The sequence below is a fragment of the Geotrypetes seraphini genome, chromosome 7 (genome assembly GCF_902459505.1).
Source record: "Geotrypetes seraphini chromosome 7, aGeoSer1.1, whole genome shotgun sequence".
In the NCBI taxonomy this organism is placed as follows: Eukaryota; Metazoa; Chordata; class Amphibia; order Gymnophiona; family Dermophiidae; genus Geotrypetes; species Geotrypetes seraphini.
Window position 1 is genome coordinate 83,880,160 of NC_047090.1, and position 12,956 is coordinate 83,893,115.

General features: G+C 40.6%; 1 protein-coding gene across 2 annotated transcripts in view; it reads right to left on the reverse strand.

The window, feature by feature from the left end:
• The window catches only part of HEATR5A (HEAT repeat containing 5A), a 257,530-nt gene that overhangs the window by 221,932 nt on the left and 22,642 nt on the right, over positions 1 to 12,956 (reverse strand). For both annotated transcript variants that reach the window (XM_033952160.1, XM_033952161.1), the window contains exons 3-5: positions 8,677 to 8,888; positions 5,847 to 5,955; positions 893 to 1,042 (exon numbers count right to left, since the gene is read on the reverse strand). In XM_033952160.1, the coding sequence (XP_033808051.1) occupies positions 893 to 1,042; positions 5,847 to 5,955; positions 8,677 to 8,888 (471 nt within the window). The remainder of the gene's footprint in view (positions 1 to 892; positions 1,043 to 5,846; positions 5,956 to 8,676; positions 8,889 to 12,956) is intronic.

Here is a 12,956-nt window from a genome sequence, read left to right on the forward strand (position 1 = left end):
AATAGATCCTTGGGGGACCCCATGTGCAATCTGTGTAGGTTTGGAGGAAGATTCCTTTAAAAGAACAGTAGATGTGCGATCAGCGAAATAAGATGTAAACCAAGCCAGTACTTCATCTGTAACCCCAATAGATTGGAGTCTGCTAAGGAGAAGTTGATGATCAATCGTATCAAATGCTGCTGATAGATCAATGGAGATTAACAGCACCGATTGATGATGATCTAAGAAATATTGAATAGAAGTAGTCATGCTGATTAGTGAGTGTTCCGTGCTATGGTGCTGTCTGAAACCAGTTTGATTCGGATGCAACACGTTAGTTTTCTCTACAAACTCTGAAATTTGGTTAAAGACAATTTTTTCTGTTAATTTTGCTAAGAAGGGGATGTTAGATATTGGTCTATAGTTAGATAGATCATCGTGACCAATATTTTTATCTTTAATAATGGGACGGATGTATGATTTTTTCCAATCCAAGGGCACAGTATGTTAGCTTAAGCTTTCAGTAACTAATCTATGAATCAAAAGTCCAAAGATGTCAAAATGTTGTTTAAGAATTAGTGGTGGAATTTGATCAGCTTTAGAACCTTTGATATTCAGAGTTTTTAGAGTGGCTTCAATTTCATTTAAACTAGGTATTTTGAATTTTGAACATTTAGAGGATAGTGAGTCTAGATTAACCTGTTCAAGATCTTTTGTAAGTTGTATGTTATTTTTAAATGTTTTCCTAATATTGTTAATTTTTTCGATAAAATATTCAGCAAGTTCTTGAGCTACCCATCTGATGTTCCTTATATAGAAAAGTAATTTAAAGGTAGAGTAGGTGGCTCTTGTCACAGGTGATGACTAAGAATGAAATGCATTTCTAGAAATGAAGTTGTCAAGGTTACACTACCCTTGCAGCCATGCAGCGAACAGCACGTGATCGATCGGTGAGGCAGGATCGAGCAGCTTTGTAGATCTCTCTGTGACAAGGTACAGCAGCTGGACCCAGACCATTCAAGATCTTCTCTAAGCTGAGCATGATCTCACAACGACCTTGGGACTTTTCATGAAAACAAAACAGAGAGAAGGCAGAATTATGAAAGCAACCACTTAAAATTAACAAATAACAAAATTAACAAATAATTCAGCAGGTGCCAAGCATATTTATCTATCCATCTTATTCCAGTGTCTCACTAGGATATTTCCAGGCTCCCAATGTCCTTAACCTCTGGATGCAAGTTACTGGAATTCTCACCATGTAGGTGCACAAACTTCAACTGTCCATTCTTGAAAGATAGAGCACTTTGTGCTTATACTGCTCTAAATGATATCTGTAAACACATGGTTAAGAGCTGGGCCGCCATCAGAAATTTCTGTGCCCCTTACTGAGCAATCCTATTGGGCCCCCCACGCACCCCTTCCCCCCCAACCCACCTTCATTCATGGGCCGAATACACACATACTTTTCTCTGTCGCCGCACTCTTTGACCAAAAGATTTGTAAGCCTGCAACCATGTCAAGGTAGACTCTTTCAGCAGGGCCCTAACCTAACCTAATCTATACCTATCTATTCTAAATTAACAAATGTCTAATACTGAACTAATAACAAACTAACAAACATCTGCATAATAAATAACTAATAAATAATAGTGCTAGTAGCTATAATTCACTTTTGAATGTAAAATCTCAGTTAAGGATTTCTTTTGACCTTTGTAGGCCAGAAGTAGATCACAATTGCACAATATTTTTTGTAACAAGTATTAAATGTGTTTTTATAAATACTGTAAGCTTAATAAATATATCAGGAAAAAACTACACATCTGAGCGCATATCTGAACATACACATCTGTATGATCCCATCCTCCTCAGCTTGCCTATAGCTGCATCATGCATGTTAAAAATGTACGATATGTTGATATGTGCACCTTCCTTCCTTCCCATCCATCCTCCTCAGCCTGTCCTTACACATCCACAGCTGCATGTTAATGATGATGTATATGTTATGATGATAAATAAGTGCATATGAGCACATCATTAACATGCAGCTATGGATGAATATATAATGATGTTATGAGTATGCACCTCTTCCTTCCCATCCTCCTCAGCATGTCACATACAGCATGTTACATTACACAGACTTTGCTGTATGTGACATGCTGTATGTGACATGCCCTGATGGCGGCCCTGGTTAAGACACAAGGAACTGTCAGCATGCAACCCAACAAAAAAAGAAAACAAATTCTTACTAATTACAGAAATATAGAATATGAAGATAAGCAAACACAATGCCTATCCTGACAGCCCATTTATTAAGATACCATACTTTGGTATTACACACTACTTTGACTAAGTTAACTGTGAGTCACACTTGGGAAAGAAAAATAAAAACCATCTATCTTCCCAAAACAGAGAACAGTTTACACTTTTCATCAATTATTTAATTTATTTTTTAAATTTTGATACCGTTTTTTTCTAAAACGGTTTACAAGGAGTTACATGCATAAAATATTAAAAGTCTATACAAAATTAAAAATAAAAACAGACATGTTCAGTCTTACATAAAATCAAATGAATTCCTCTCTCCACATTTTGAATCTGGCCAACAAGGCCATTCCATAGCCTGACTCCTGCACACATGGAAGTCATAGCATTTGTTTCCACATATTTAGGGTTAGCCTTTGTTTTCAGCAATGCGGCACTTTCAGAACGCAGGGATCTTTGTGGTTGATAACGAGATATAATATTCTTAAAAATTTCAGGCATCGTACCATATAGAAATTGATAACATAACAATTGCTTTGTATTGAATTTGGAAACGCAACTGGCAACCAATGCAATTGTCGAAGATAAGGAGTAATATGCTCATATCTTGATGTTCCAGTTATCAATATGGCCGCAGTGTTCTGGACTACCTGCAATGCCCTGCACCTGGTCTTGATTATTCCCAAGTACAGGACATTGCAGTAGTCCAGCCGTAACAAGACCATTGTTTGTATAACAGCATGAAAGTCAGATGGTGATAGCATTGGTTTCACACGGTAAAATAAGTGTATCTGTGCAAAACATATTTTCACTGTTTATACTACTTGACAACTCATAGTAAGCCCTGGGTCCAATTTTACTCCCAGGACTGTCATGGACTCCCTCACCAATAATACCTTGTCCATCACTTTCAATGTTTTTGGCCAATTAACCTGGTCAGATTTCCCCACAAACATTACCTCAGTCTTTTCTACATTTAATCTTAGACCCTGCTTCTCCATCCATCCAGTAATTTCACTCATATAATTACTCAGCAACTTTTCTAACCTGTCTCCCCATACACACACTGGGAAGAGAAAAAATGATACCATCTGCATATATGCGGTATTCAACTCCTAAAGATTGAAATAGCTGACCAATGGTGGCCTTATAGATATTAAATAATAACGCTGAAAGCACCGAGCCTTGAGGAACTCCACTCCTCCTTAAATTACTCGATATCTTTGTCCCATTCCTTACTTGAAAAGAAGCCATTTAAGGACAGTACCACCCACCCCAAGGTCTTTCAATCTCTGCAACAGTTTCTGAAGATCTACAGAATCAAAGGCTCCTGATATATCTAAGGATATCAAGCAAAAGGTTACATGTTAGTTCAACCCTAAGTGTAAAATATCTAATAACGATGTTAATAATAGCTCTACACTGTGGGCTTTCCTGAAACCAAATCGGTTATAAGCCAAGCAATCAATATCTTGCACAAAATCATCCAACTAAGGCAAGACAATCTTCTCCAGGACTTTACCAATAAAAGGTACTATCAAAATTGGTCTAAAATTTTTCATAACATTAGTATCCAGGCCTTTCAGTTTCAAAGCCGGTCTTACAGTTGATTGTTTACAATCATTTGGAAAAACTCCCTCTTTCAGTGATTTATTAACTATTCTTGTTATCTCAGGAGACACCTTCTCTGCCATCTGTCTCATGACAGATGACGAACATGGATCCTGGCTAGCACGCGTAGGTGTACACCTATGAATTGCATTACACACCTGTTTCTCATCTACATTATCAAATTCTATCCATCTTCCCAACTCATTATCTATTTCTTCACCCAAACTATCATCCAATGAGTGAAGTTGATTTCCCACCATTTTGCCAACTAAAAATTGAGCATATTTCTCTTCATCAAGATCATAACATTCAACAGCACCATCATACCCGTCAACTAAATACTTGACTATAGCAAATCGTTCTTGAGGTCGATTTAGAGCACTACAACTCATTTTTTATAATAGCGATTCTTTTCATTTTCACATAGGCTAAAATATTCCATCAAACGTAACTTAAAACTCTCATAATCATCTACAGCTTTAGTCCTATGTCATAAACGTTCTGCTCATCTCACCTCACTCCTTACCTGAAAAATCGCCTCAGATTTCCATGGACAACAGTTATATTTCTCTTTTAATTCTATAACTTTTTCTGGTGCCACCATATTTAAAGCATTAACCAAACTTTCATTCCATTGTGTTACCATTACATCTACAGTATCCATTTCATTTCATTTTATATGTGGCAACCATTCCTTTTCTAATTCTTTAATATAAAATTGAGGTCTTATTCTACGTGTCCCCATTTGCTTTTTGATCTCATAAATAGGCCTAAATGCAAAAGATATCAGACTATGATTAGACCAAACTACTTGTTCAACCTCCAGCACACCATCAAGTCAGTGTATACATTCCTGAGACATAAAAATTAAGGGCTCCTTTTACAAAAGTGCGCTAGTGTTTTTAGCGCATGCACCGGATTAGCATGCGCTACCCAAAAAACTATCATCTGCTCAAGAGGAGGCGGTAGCGGCTAGCGTGCGCTATTCCACGTGTTAAGGCCCTAACGCACCTTTGTAAAAGGAGGCCTAAATCTAAAACATGCCCTTCCTGATGAGTACTCACTTTTCAATCTTTTTTAATATCAATACAGACAATGTCACAAAAACAACATGTTCCAAGCTTATTCTATTTGATAGGTGGTGGCAACAGGAAGAGGACCAGAACCCTTCTAGGTTTTTCTGCCTCTGCTGTAGAATATCCTTCCACATTGGATTTCAACTCTAATGGCTATTACGGTTCATAGTCAAAAGCGCGCGCCGACAAAGGCGGGCCGAGACAACTAAGCACAAGGCGGAAGCCAGCGCCAAAGAAAAACAGTGTTTTAAGGAGCTCCGACGGGGGGTATTGGTGGGGAACCCCCCCACTTTACTGAATACAGATCGCGCCGGCATTGTGCAGCGTTGTGGGGGGGGGGGGGGTTGGGAGGTTGTAAACCCCCTCATTATACTGGAAACTTAACTTTTTCCCTGTTTTTTAGGGAAAAAGTTAAGTTTTCAGTATAATGTGGGGGGTTACAACCCCCCAAACCCCCCACAACGTCACGCGATCTGTATTCAGTAAAGTGGGGGGGGGGTGTTCCCCCCTCCACACACCCCCATCGGAGCCCCTTAAAACACTGTTTTTCTTCGGCGCAGGCTTCCGCCTTGCGCTCAGTTGTCTGGGCGCGCTCTTTTGACCTGTCACCGCTATTAAAGCAGTCAGGTTTTTCCTATCCATATGGATTTCTTTCATATGATGGGGAATTAACATTTGTGTGTTAGGCTTGCCCAAACACTCCCGTCACATTTCCTACCAAAAGTAAAAACAGTGATCATATAACCCCCCCATTTTAAAATAGCATTTATATGTGCTTGCTAAACTACATGTGCAAATGCTGCTATTTACATGTGGGGATGCTTCTAAAATAAAGATCTATAATCTGAGACCAATGAGCTAGAAATTATAGCTCAGTGTTAGACGAATGACTGGTAGAAATCTGTTGTACCTTACCTCAGCATTCTTCAGTGCTTTGAGCAAACTCCCTACAGTGTCTGTAAAAATTCCACCCAAGAGTCTCCCGAGCTTCTGGTAAAGTGCACCCAAGCATGTCACTGCCGCACTACAATAAAATTAATAAATTTTAACTAGTAAATGCAAATAGGGTACTTTTTCTGTGTGGTTACAATCAAAGTGGTTTACATATTTTAGACAGGTACTTATCTTGTACCTGGGACAATGAAGTGTTAAATGACTTGATCAGAGTCACAAGGAGCTGCAGTGGGGAGCTGAGGCAGCTACTTTAACCACTAGGCCACTCCTCCAGAAATTAGACTGCATAGCCCTAACAGACTGCTCATTATTAATAGATCATCATTCTAGTCCAACACATTCAAAGTGGTCCCATAAAGACTTCATTTCATTTCGAAATTGCTGGCTTCATGTATATAGTCACAATTTTAAGTGCTTTGCCAAATTCCAAGACGTGTATTAAATGGGGGAATGTCAACACAGATTTAGTACCTATTAAAATTCTCTAGAAGCGTAAATAAAGTATATGTATAGACAATTTCAAAAGGCACTGGACAAAGTCCCACATGAGAGATATAAGGGCTCATTTTCAAAGCACTTAAGACATACAAAGTACCACAGAAACCTATGGTACTTTGTGTAACTAAATGCTTTGAAAATAAGCCTCATAAGTATTTATCATACTTAATTAAATCTTAACAGAGAAAAAAAACTAAGGGTCCCTTTGATCAAGCTGCGCTAGAGGTTTTAAGCATTGGAGCACTCACCTCACTGGTCCATGCTAAAAACCTCTAGAACAGCTTGATAAAAGTGTGTGTGTGTGTGTGTGGAGGGGGGAAATCAATTTTTTTATTCATTGTAAATTCTGAGAATATTTTGATCTATCAATTGACTTGTATTAACAGAAGGATAATTCTGTATTTGATCTATCAGCTTGTATTTTGGGTGTCCATGTTGACAATCAGCTGTCTGTGGATCTCCAGATAAACAAAATAGTGAAATCTTCATTCAAGTTATTAAGGAAGCTTAGAATAACCAGAAAACATTTTGAATGTCATGCTTTTAGAGTAACTGTTCAGTCATTACTGTTTCTCAAGTAGACTATTATAATGTGGTCTAATTAGGTTAATCCAGGTTTATTTTCAAAAAAATTGCAGACTATTTATTTATTTATTTAATTCATTTTCTGTCTCGTTTTCCCCAAAGAGCTCAGAAAGGGTTACATGTTAAACATGCATAATATACACTTAACAGGTTACAATTTGACACAGTTTGCGATCCAAGGTTGTATCCTAACTCAATACTAGGGGTATAATACCAATGAGCATACCATGTTTCCCCGAAAATAAGACACTGTCTTATATTAATTTTGGGCCCAAAAAAGGCACTAGGTCTTATTTTCAGGGAGGACTTATTTTTTTCATTTACAATGATTATCTCTCCCTTCCGCTCCTCCACCCCAATTCTTCCTATTTCCTTTCTCTCCCCCACATGTGCAGCATCTTTCCTTTCTTCTCACCCATCCCCTTGTGCAGTATCTTTCTATCCCTCCCCCTCCCTCTCATCCCCCTGTGCAGCAGAATCCTAGCAGCATATATCTCTTCTTCCGCTTGTGCAGCAGAATCCTTGCAACTTATATCTCTCTCTTCCTCCCATCCCCCCGTAGAGCATTTTTTAATCCCTCCCATCCCCTTACTGCCACGCACCCCCCTCTCCCTGCTGACTCTTTCATCTCTCCCACCCAGCCGAACCCTGACCGCGAGACCAAAATACAGTACTTATAACAAACCGCATCGTCGGCAGCACAGGCCCCATCGGGGCTTTCAGAGGGCAAAAGCTCCTTCCTTACATTACATCTAGACCGCTAAACCTCTTGGATTGATGCAGTCACTAGAGTATACTGCCTTTTCAGAATCCTGTCCTGACCTGAGGAAGGGGGTTTTGGTCTCCGAACATTAGTAAAATATGTATTAAAATTAGTCCAATAAAAAGATTACCTTATTTCCATCTTTTATTTATAAATGTTTATCAGTACAGCTACAATACTACTTTATTCAAAAGCAACAACAACAACAAAAATAAATAAATAAAAAAATTTTTTTCTGCCTTTTGTCATTTCTGGTTTCTGCTTTCCTAATCTCTTCACTCTCTTCTTTCTATCCAACGTCCGTCCTGTCTCTCCCTTTCATGCAGCAACTGCCCACTTTCTCTGCCCCTTCTATTCACTATTGACCCTCTCCCCCTTCCATATGGCCTCTTCCCTCTCTGTCCCTTCCATTAACTGTCTATCCTATGCCCCTTTTCTCCTTTATACATGATTCATTTCAGCTTCACCCCTCTCCATTTTCTCCAACCCCCACATGCTGTGGCATTTCTCGCGTCTACTTTCCTTCCTTCCTTCCTACCCCACCCCATGGTCTGGCATCTCTGTCTCCTTCCTTTCCCTTTCCCCTGGCATCTCGCTCCTTCCTTTTCTTCTCTCCCTCCTTTCCTCGTGATCTGGCATCTGTCTCCTTCCCTTTCTTCCCCCCATGCCCTGGCATCTCTCCTCCCCCTCCTTGGTCTGGCATCTCCTTTCCCTCCCTCCTTCCCTTTCCCTTGGTCTGGCATCTCTCTGTCCTCTCTTTTCCCCCTCCCTCCACCCCGGTTCAGCATTTCTTTCCCCCTCCTCCCCCTCCCCTCACAGATCCCCCCCCCCAAAAAAAACAAACCCAAGCAAAAAAAACTTGGCTTTCCATGCTATATGTACAATGCTTTAAATCTTCTTGGAGCAGAGTTAAAAACAGTTACCCTTTTCTGACTGCACACTTACAGCTTTGTGGGCAGATAACTTGGTGAATCGTTCTTGCTACGAATGAGCTCAGTACATCTGTCAATGGTCTGGTAAACAGAGAATGTGTCCCCGATGCTGTAGAGGATGGCCAGGTTCTTAGCAATCAGCCTTCGGGTGGGAGGCCCTGGAGAGCTGTTTAATAAAGTGCTAAGTTGTTCCACTAGTTTCTTTTGTTTCTCTTTCACATCAGCCTAAAACATACAGAAATATCAGAATTGGTTATGTTTCCAGACAATGGTCTTCAGTTTGTTCACAAAGCTATGAGTATCACAAGTATATGGGTTTGATATTCAAAGCAATTTAAGAAGGCAGGAGAGGCTCCTGTATGCTTAAACCATGTGCAGCAGGCTGGCTGTAGATATTCAGCAGCACTTAACTAGGCAATGTCACTGAATATCAGTGCCTACCAGCAAAGCTGAAACCAGGCAGAAGAGGGCAGTTACAGGGAGTTGTTGGTGGCAAAGCCAGTAGTTATGCAGGTGTCAGCAATATTCAGTGCCGAAGCTTGCATAGCTAACTTTGAGGTCTAGGGGGTTCACAGAGCAGGGTGAGTAGCACAAGGCTGCTGCTAGAGGTTGCAGTTTAGATTGTAAGCTCTTTTGAGCCAGGACCATCTATTGAATGTTAAATGTACAGCGCTGCGTACGCCTTTCAGCACTAAAGAAATGATAATTAGTAGTAGTAGTGCAATGGCCATTTTGATGGATAGAAAAGATTGGGCATCACTCCCGCCCTTAGGATTCCCTAGACCACCAGGGCTAAAAAAGGTAGGTGCGGAAGTGGGTCAGGGCTTGAATGGGGTGAGAACACTTGCTTCTACTAATGCAGGGCCTGGGCAATCTTTAGCTGAGGGTATCACATAAGTGCCTTATAGGGTCCCAGCGGAATATTGGCTGCATAAGATCCAGCAATGAGCATATGTCGTCATGGCACTGGATATTCAATGTAGGTGCCTGGAAAAGGTCTGGAATTGAATACCGGGACCTAATTCTGCCCAAGGCTGTCAACATTTAAAAAAAAAAAACCAACCCAAAACAAACAATGACTGTCACGATTCACCTAATGTGTTCTACAACAGATGTAGCTTGACACAGACAACTTACATTATACTGCAGTAACACATAGGGCTCCTTTTACTAAGATGCGCTAGTGGGTTTTATGAGCGCTACAATGCCCCCCACGCGCTAGACACTAACACCTCCATAGAGCTTGCATTAGTATTTTTTGTTTAGCGCGTGGTTAGCGCGCGCTCATCTTGAGTGCGTGCTAAAAACGCTAGCGCACCTTAGTAAAAGGAACCCGTAATTATGGTAAAATGATCAAATATCAGCATGTCTTTATAACAGTGAGGTGAATTTGATAATAGCCGAATTATAGTAATAATAATCATATGAAATACTGTAAACGCTAGAGACATTAAAACGGCACAGTAGAAGAAAAATTTGACACTCAATGTCAGCATAATACAAGCACAATTCAATATTTTACAGTCTATTTTCCAGACATATCAAAGAAGAGACAAGTTAATTTAATCATTAATAACTAATGGGCAGACTGGATGGACCGTTCAGGCCTTTATCTGCCGTCATTTACTATGTTACTATGTAATATCACCATTCACCTCTGAAGATTCATCTGTGCAGCAGACTCTATATACAACTACAGCTTTTTCCTCTTGCCTAATACTTCTAGTATAGCACAAGTGTACGTGTGTGTGTAAATTGAATGGTATAGCAATATAGAGATAACTGCCTTGTTTTCACACTGGCCTAAACGGCACACAGAGCTAAAGTGCTCTGCTTGAGGGAGAAACCCAGTAGTCAGGTTTACAGGATATCTACAATGAATATGCATGAGATGCAAAGGCAGCGGAATGCTTTTAAGTTTTTGGGGGCCCAAAAACTCCGCTCCAGACCCCACCAAGGTCCATCAATGCCCCTGCCCTATAATAATAATAGTACTAATTGTAAAACCATTTTTCCCCATTCATTTTTCATATACACAAACAATATAATCATATTAACAACAATAACGGTTAACCACAAAATTAAACTACACAAAGCACACTGTATGCTTCTCAACATTCATTCCTACCAGAACACCTGGCTTTGGTCACACATGCAGAATACAGATAACCCTATGCAAATACAAAACCACAAACTAAAAGTACGAATAAACACAAACAAAAACAACACCAGAGAAATAGAAAGAAATAGAGACAGTGAATATAAATTCTCAAAACTAACACATTTCAGTCACTAAAATAAAATCATATTCTCTACCTTTATCTGATGATTTTATTTTTCTGATCATCTTTTCCTAGTCTCTTGTTGCATTTCCTTCTGTCAGTGCTCTTAACTTTGTATCCAGAGCCTTTTTATCCATTTGCTGTTTTTCTCTCCTTCTTCACTTTCTGCCCTACATCCATCCTGGCAGTTAAAAAATTTGTGGAGTGATAGCGTCTTCCAGCAGTGGAGTGTTTACACATCACTAATTCTAACATCATTGAAAGTTTTAAAGGACTTTTACTATATTTATGATTGGGTCTCCTGAAGAAGAAAACGAAATGGGGCCACGTTGGGACCCCAAACCCTTCATAAAGCTAAGTTATTACATTATAATTCATCCATTTGAAGTGATGTTAATTTGACAAACTATATGAAGAAAGAACATCATGACGTTTTGAAGTATTTGAAAGATTGTGACACATCTTTATTACTTTTTTGTATCCTGATTTGGAGTGTGATCTTTATTGAAACAGTTGCAATGACTGGAAGGTAAACTCTGTATCAATCCTAGGAGGGTGTATTCCTTCCTTGTAGAGTTTCATGTCTCTGAGTAACTTGAAAAATCTTGATCACACTCCATAGACAGGTTACTATTTTGAAGTGAGGTCAGTTTATACATTTTTGGCTACATCCATCTTTGGCATTAACTTTTAACATTCAAATTTCTTTCATTTTTCTGCTTTCTTCTTAAAACCTATATACTTTTCTGGGTCATCCTTTCCCATCTATCCATGTGTACCATCTCCTCCCTCTTTCTTCTCCCCTATTCCCATCTATCCATAAGAAGCATTTCCTCTCTCTCTCTCTTCCCTGCCACACCCATTGCTGTGAACCATCTTCTCCCTCTCTCTTCCCTTCCCCTCCATCCTTGTGTACCCTCTCTTCCCTCTCTTCCCCATGGTCTGACATCTCTGTCTTCCCCCCTCCTATGGTCTACTATCTTTTTCCTCTCCTTCCAAAAGCCTGGCATTTCTTCTCTCCCATGGTCTGGCATCTCTCTCTCCTTCCCTTGGTTTTAAAATCTCTCTCCTTCTCTTCCCCTCTTTCTGTGGTCTGGTATCTCTCTCCTTCCCTTCCCTAGTTTAGCATCACTCTCTCCTTTCAGTGGCCTGGCATCTCTCTCTCCCTCCTTCCATCACTCTTCTCTGGAACCTGACATCTCTCCCTTCTTTGAGTCATCTTTCCTCCCTCCCAGTGTAACATTTCTCCCTCTGCCCTCTCCTATCATGTCTAACAATTTCTCCCTCTGCCCTCTCCTATCATGTCTGCCCTCTCCTATCATGTCTAACTATCATGTCTAACAATTCTCCCTCTTTCTTCCTTTCCCCATGTATACCATCTCTCTTTCCCTCCAACTCCATGCACCTATGTCCAACAATTCTATTTTTCTCTTCCCTCCCCCATCGGCAGCATCTCTCTTTCCCTCCCTTTCTAACCCTCCTCCACAGCTCGTACAGCATCTATCCTTCCCAAACCCCTCCCGGCCTGTACAGCATCTGTCCTTCCCTGCCTTCCCAACTCTCTCCCAGCAGCACCTGTGCTTCCCAACCCCCTCCCAGCCCATGCAGCATATGTTCTTCCCTCCGTTCTTAAACCCAGCCCCGCCCCCTCAATGGGATCTTGTGGTACGATCTCTCCCACCTACCGCCACTGTAATTTTAAATCTTTAGGCAGTTGGCAGCAGCAACAAAGTGAGCCTGCTGCTGTCAGCCTGCACTAGAAGTCATCATTCTGCAGCGTCCTGCCTGCACGGGAAGAGGAAGTTGCTGCAGAATGACAACTTCCAGGGCTGGCCAATTGTGGCAGGTTCCCTTCATTGCTACCGCCAGCTGCCTGAAGATTTAAAATTACGGTAGCTGAGGAGGCAGTAGGTGGGGGGAGTTGGGAGAGCCATAACTGACTTTTTGGGGGAGAAGTCATGACCCTTGTGCACCCCCCCCCCCCACCATTCTGACATCCATGATGAGATGT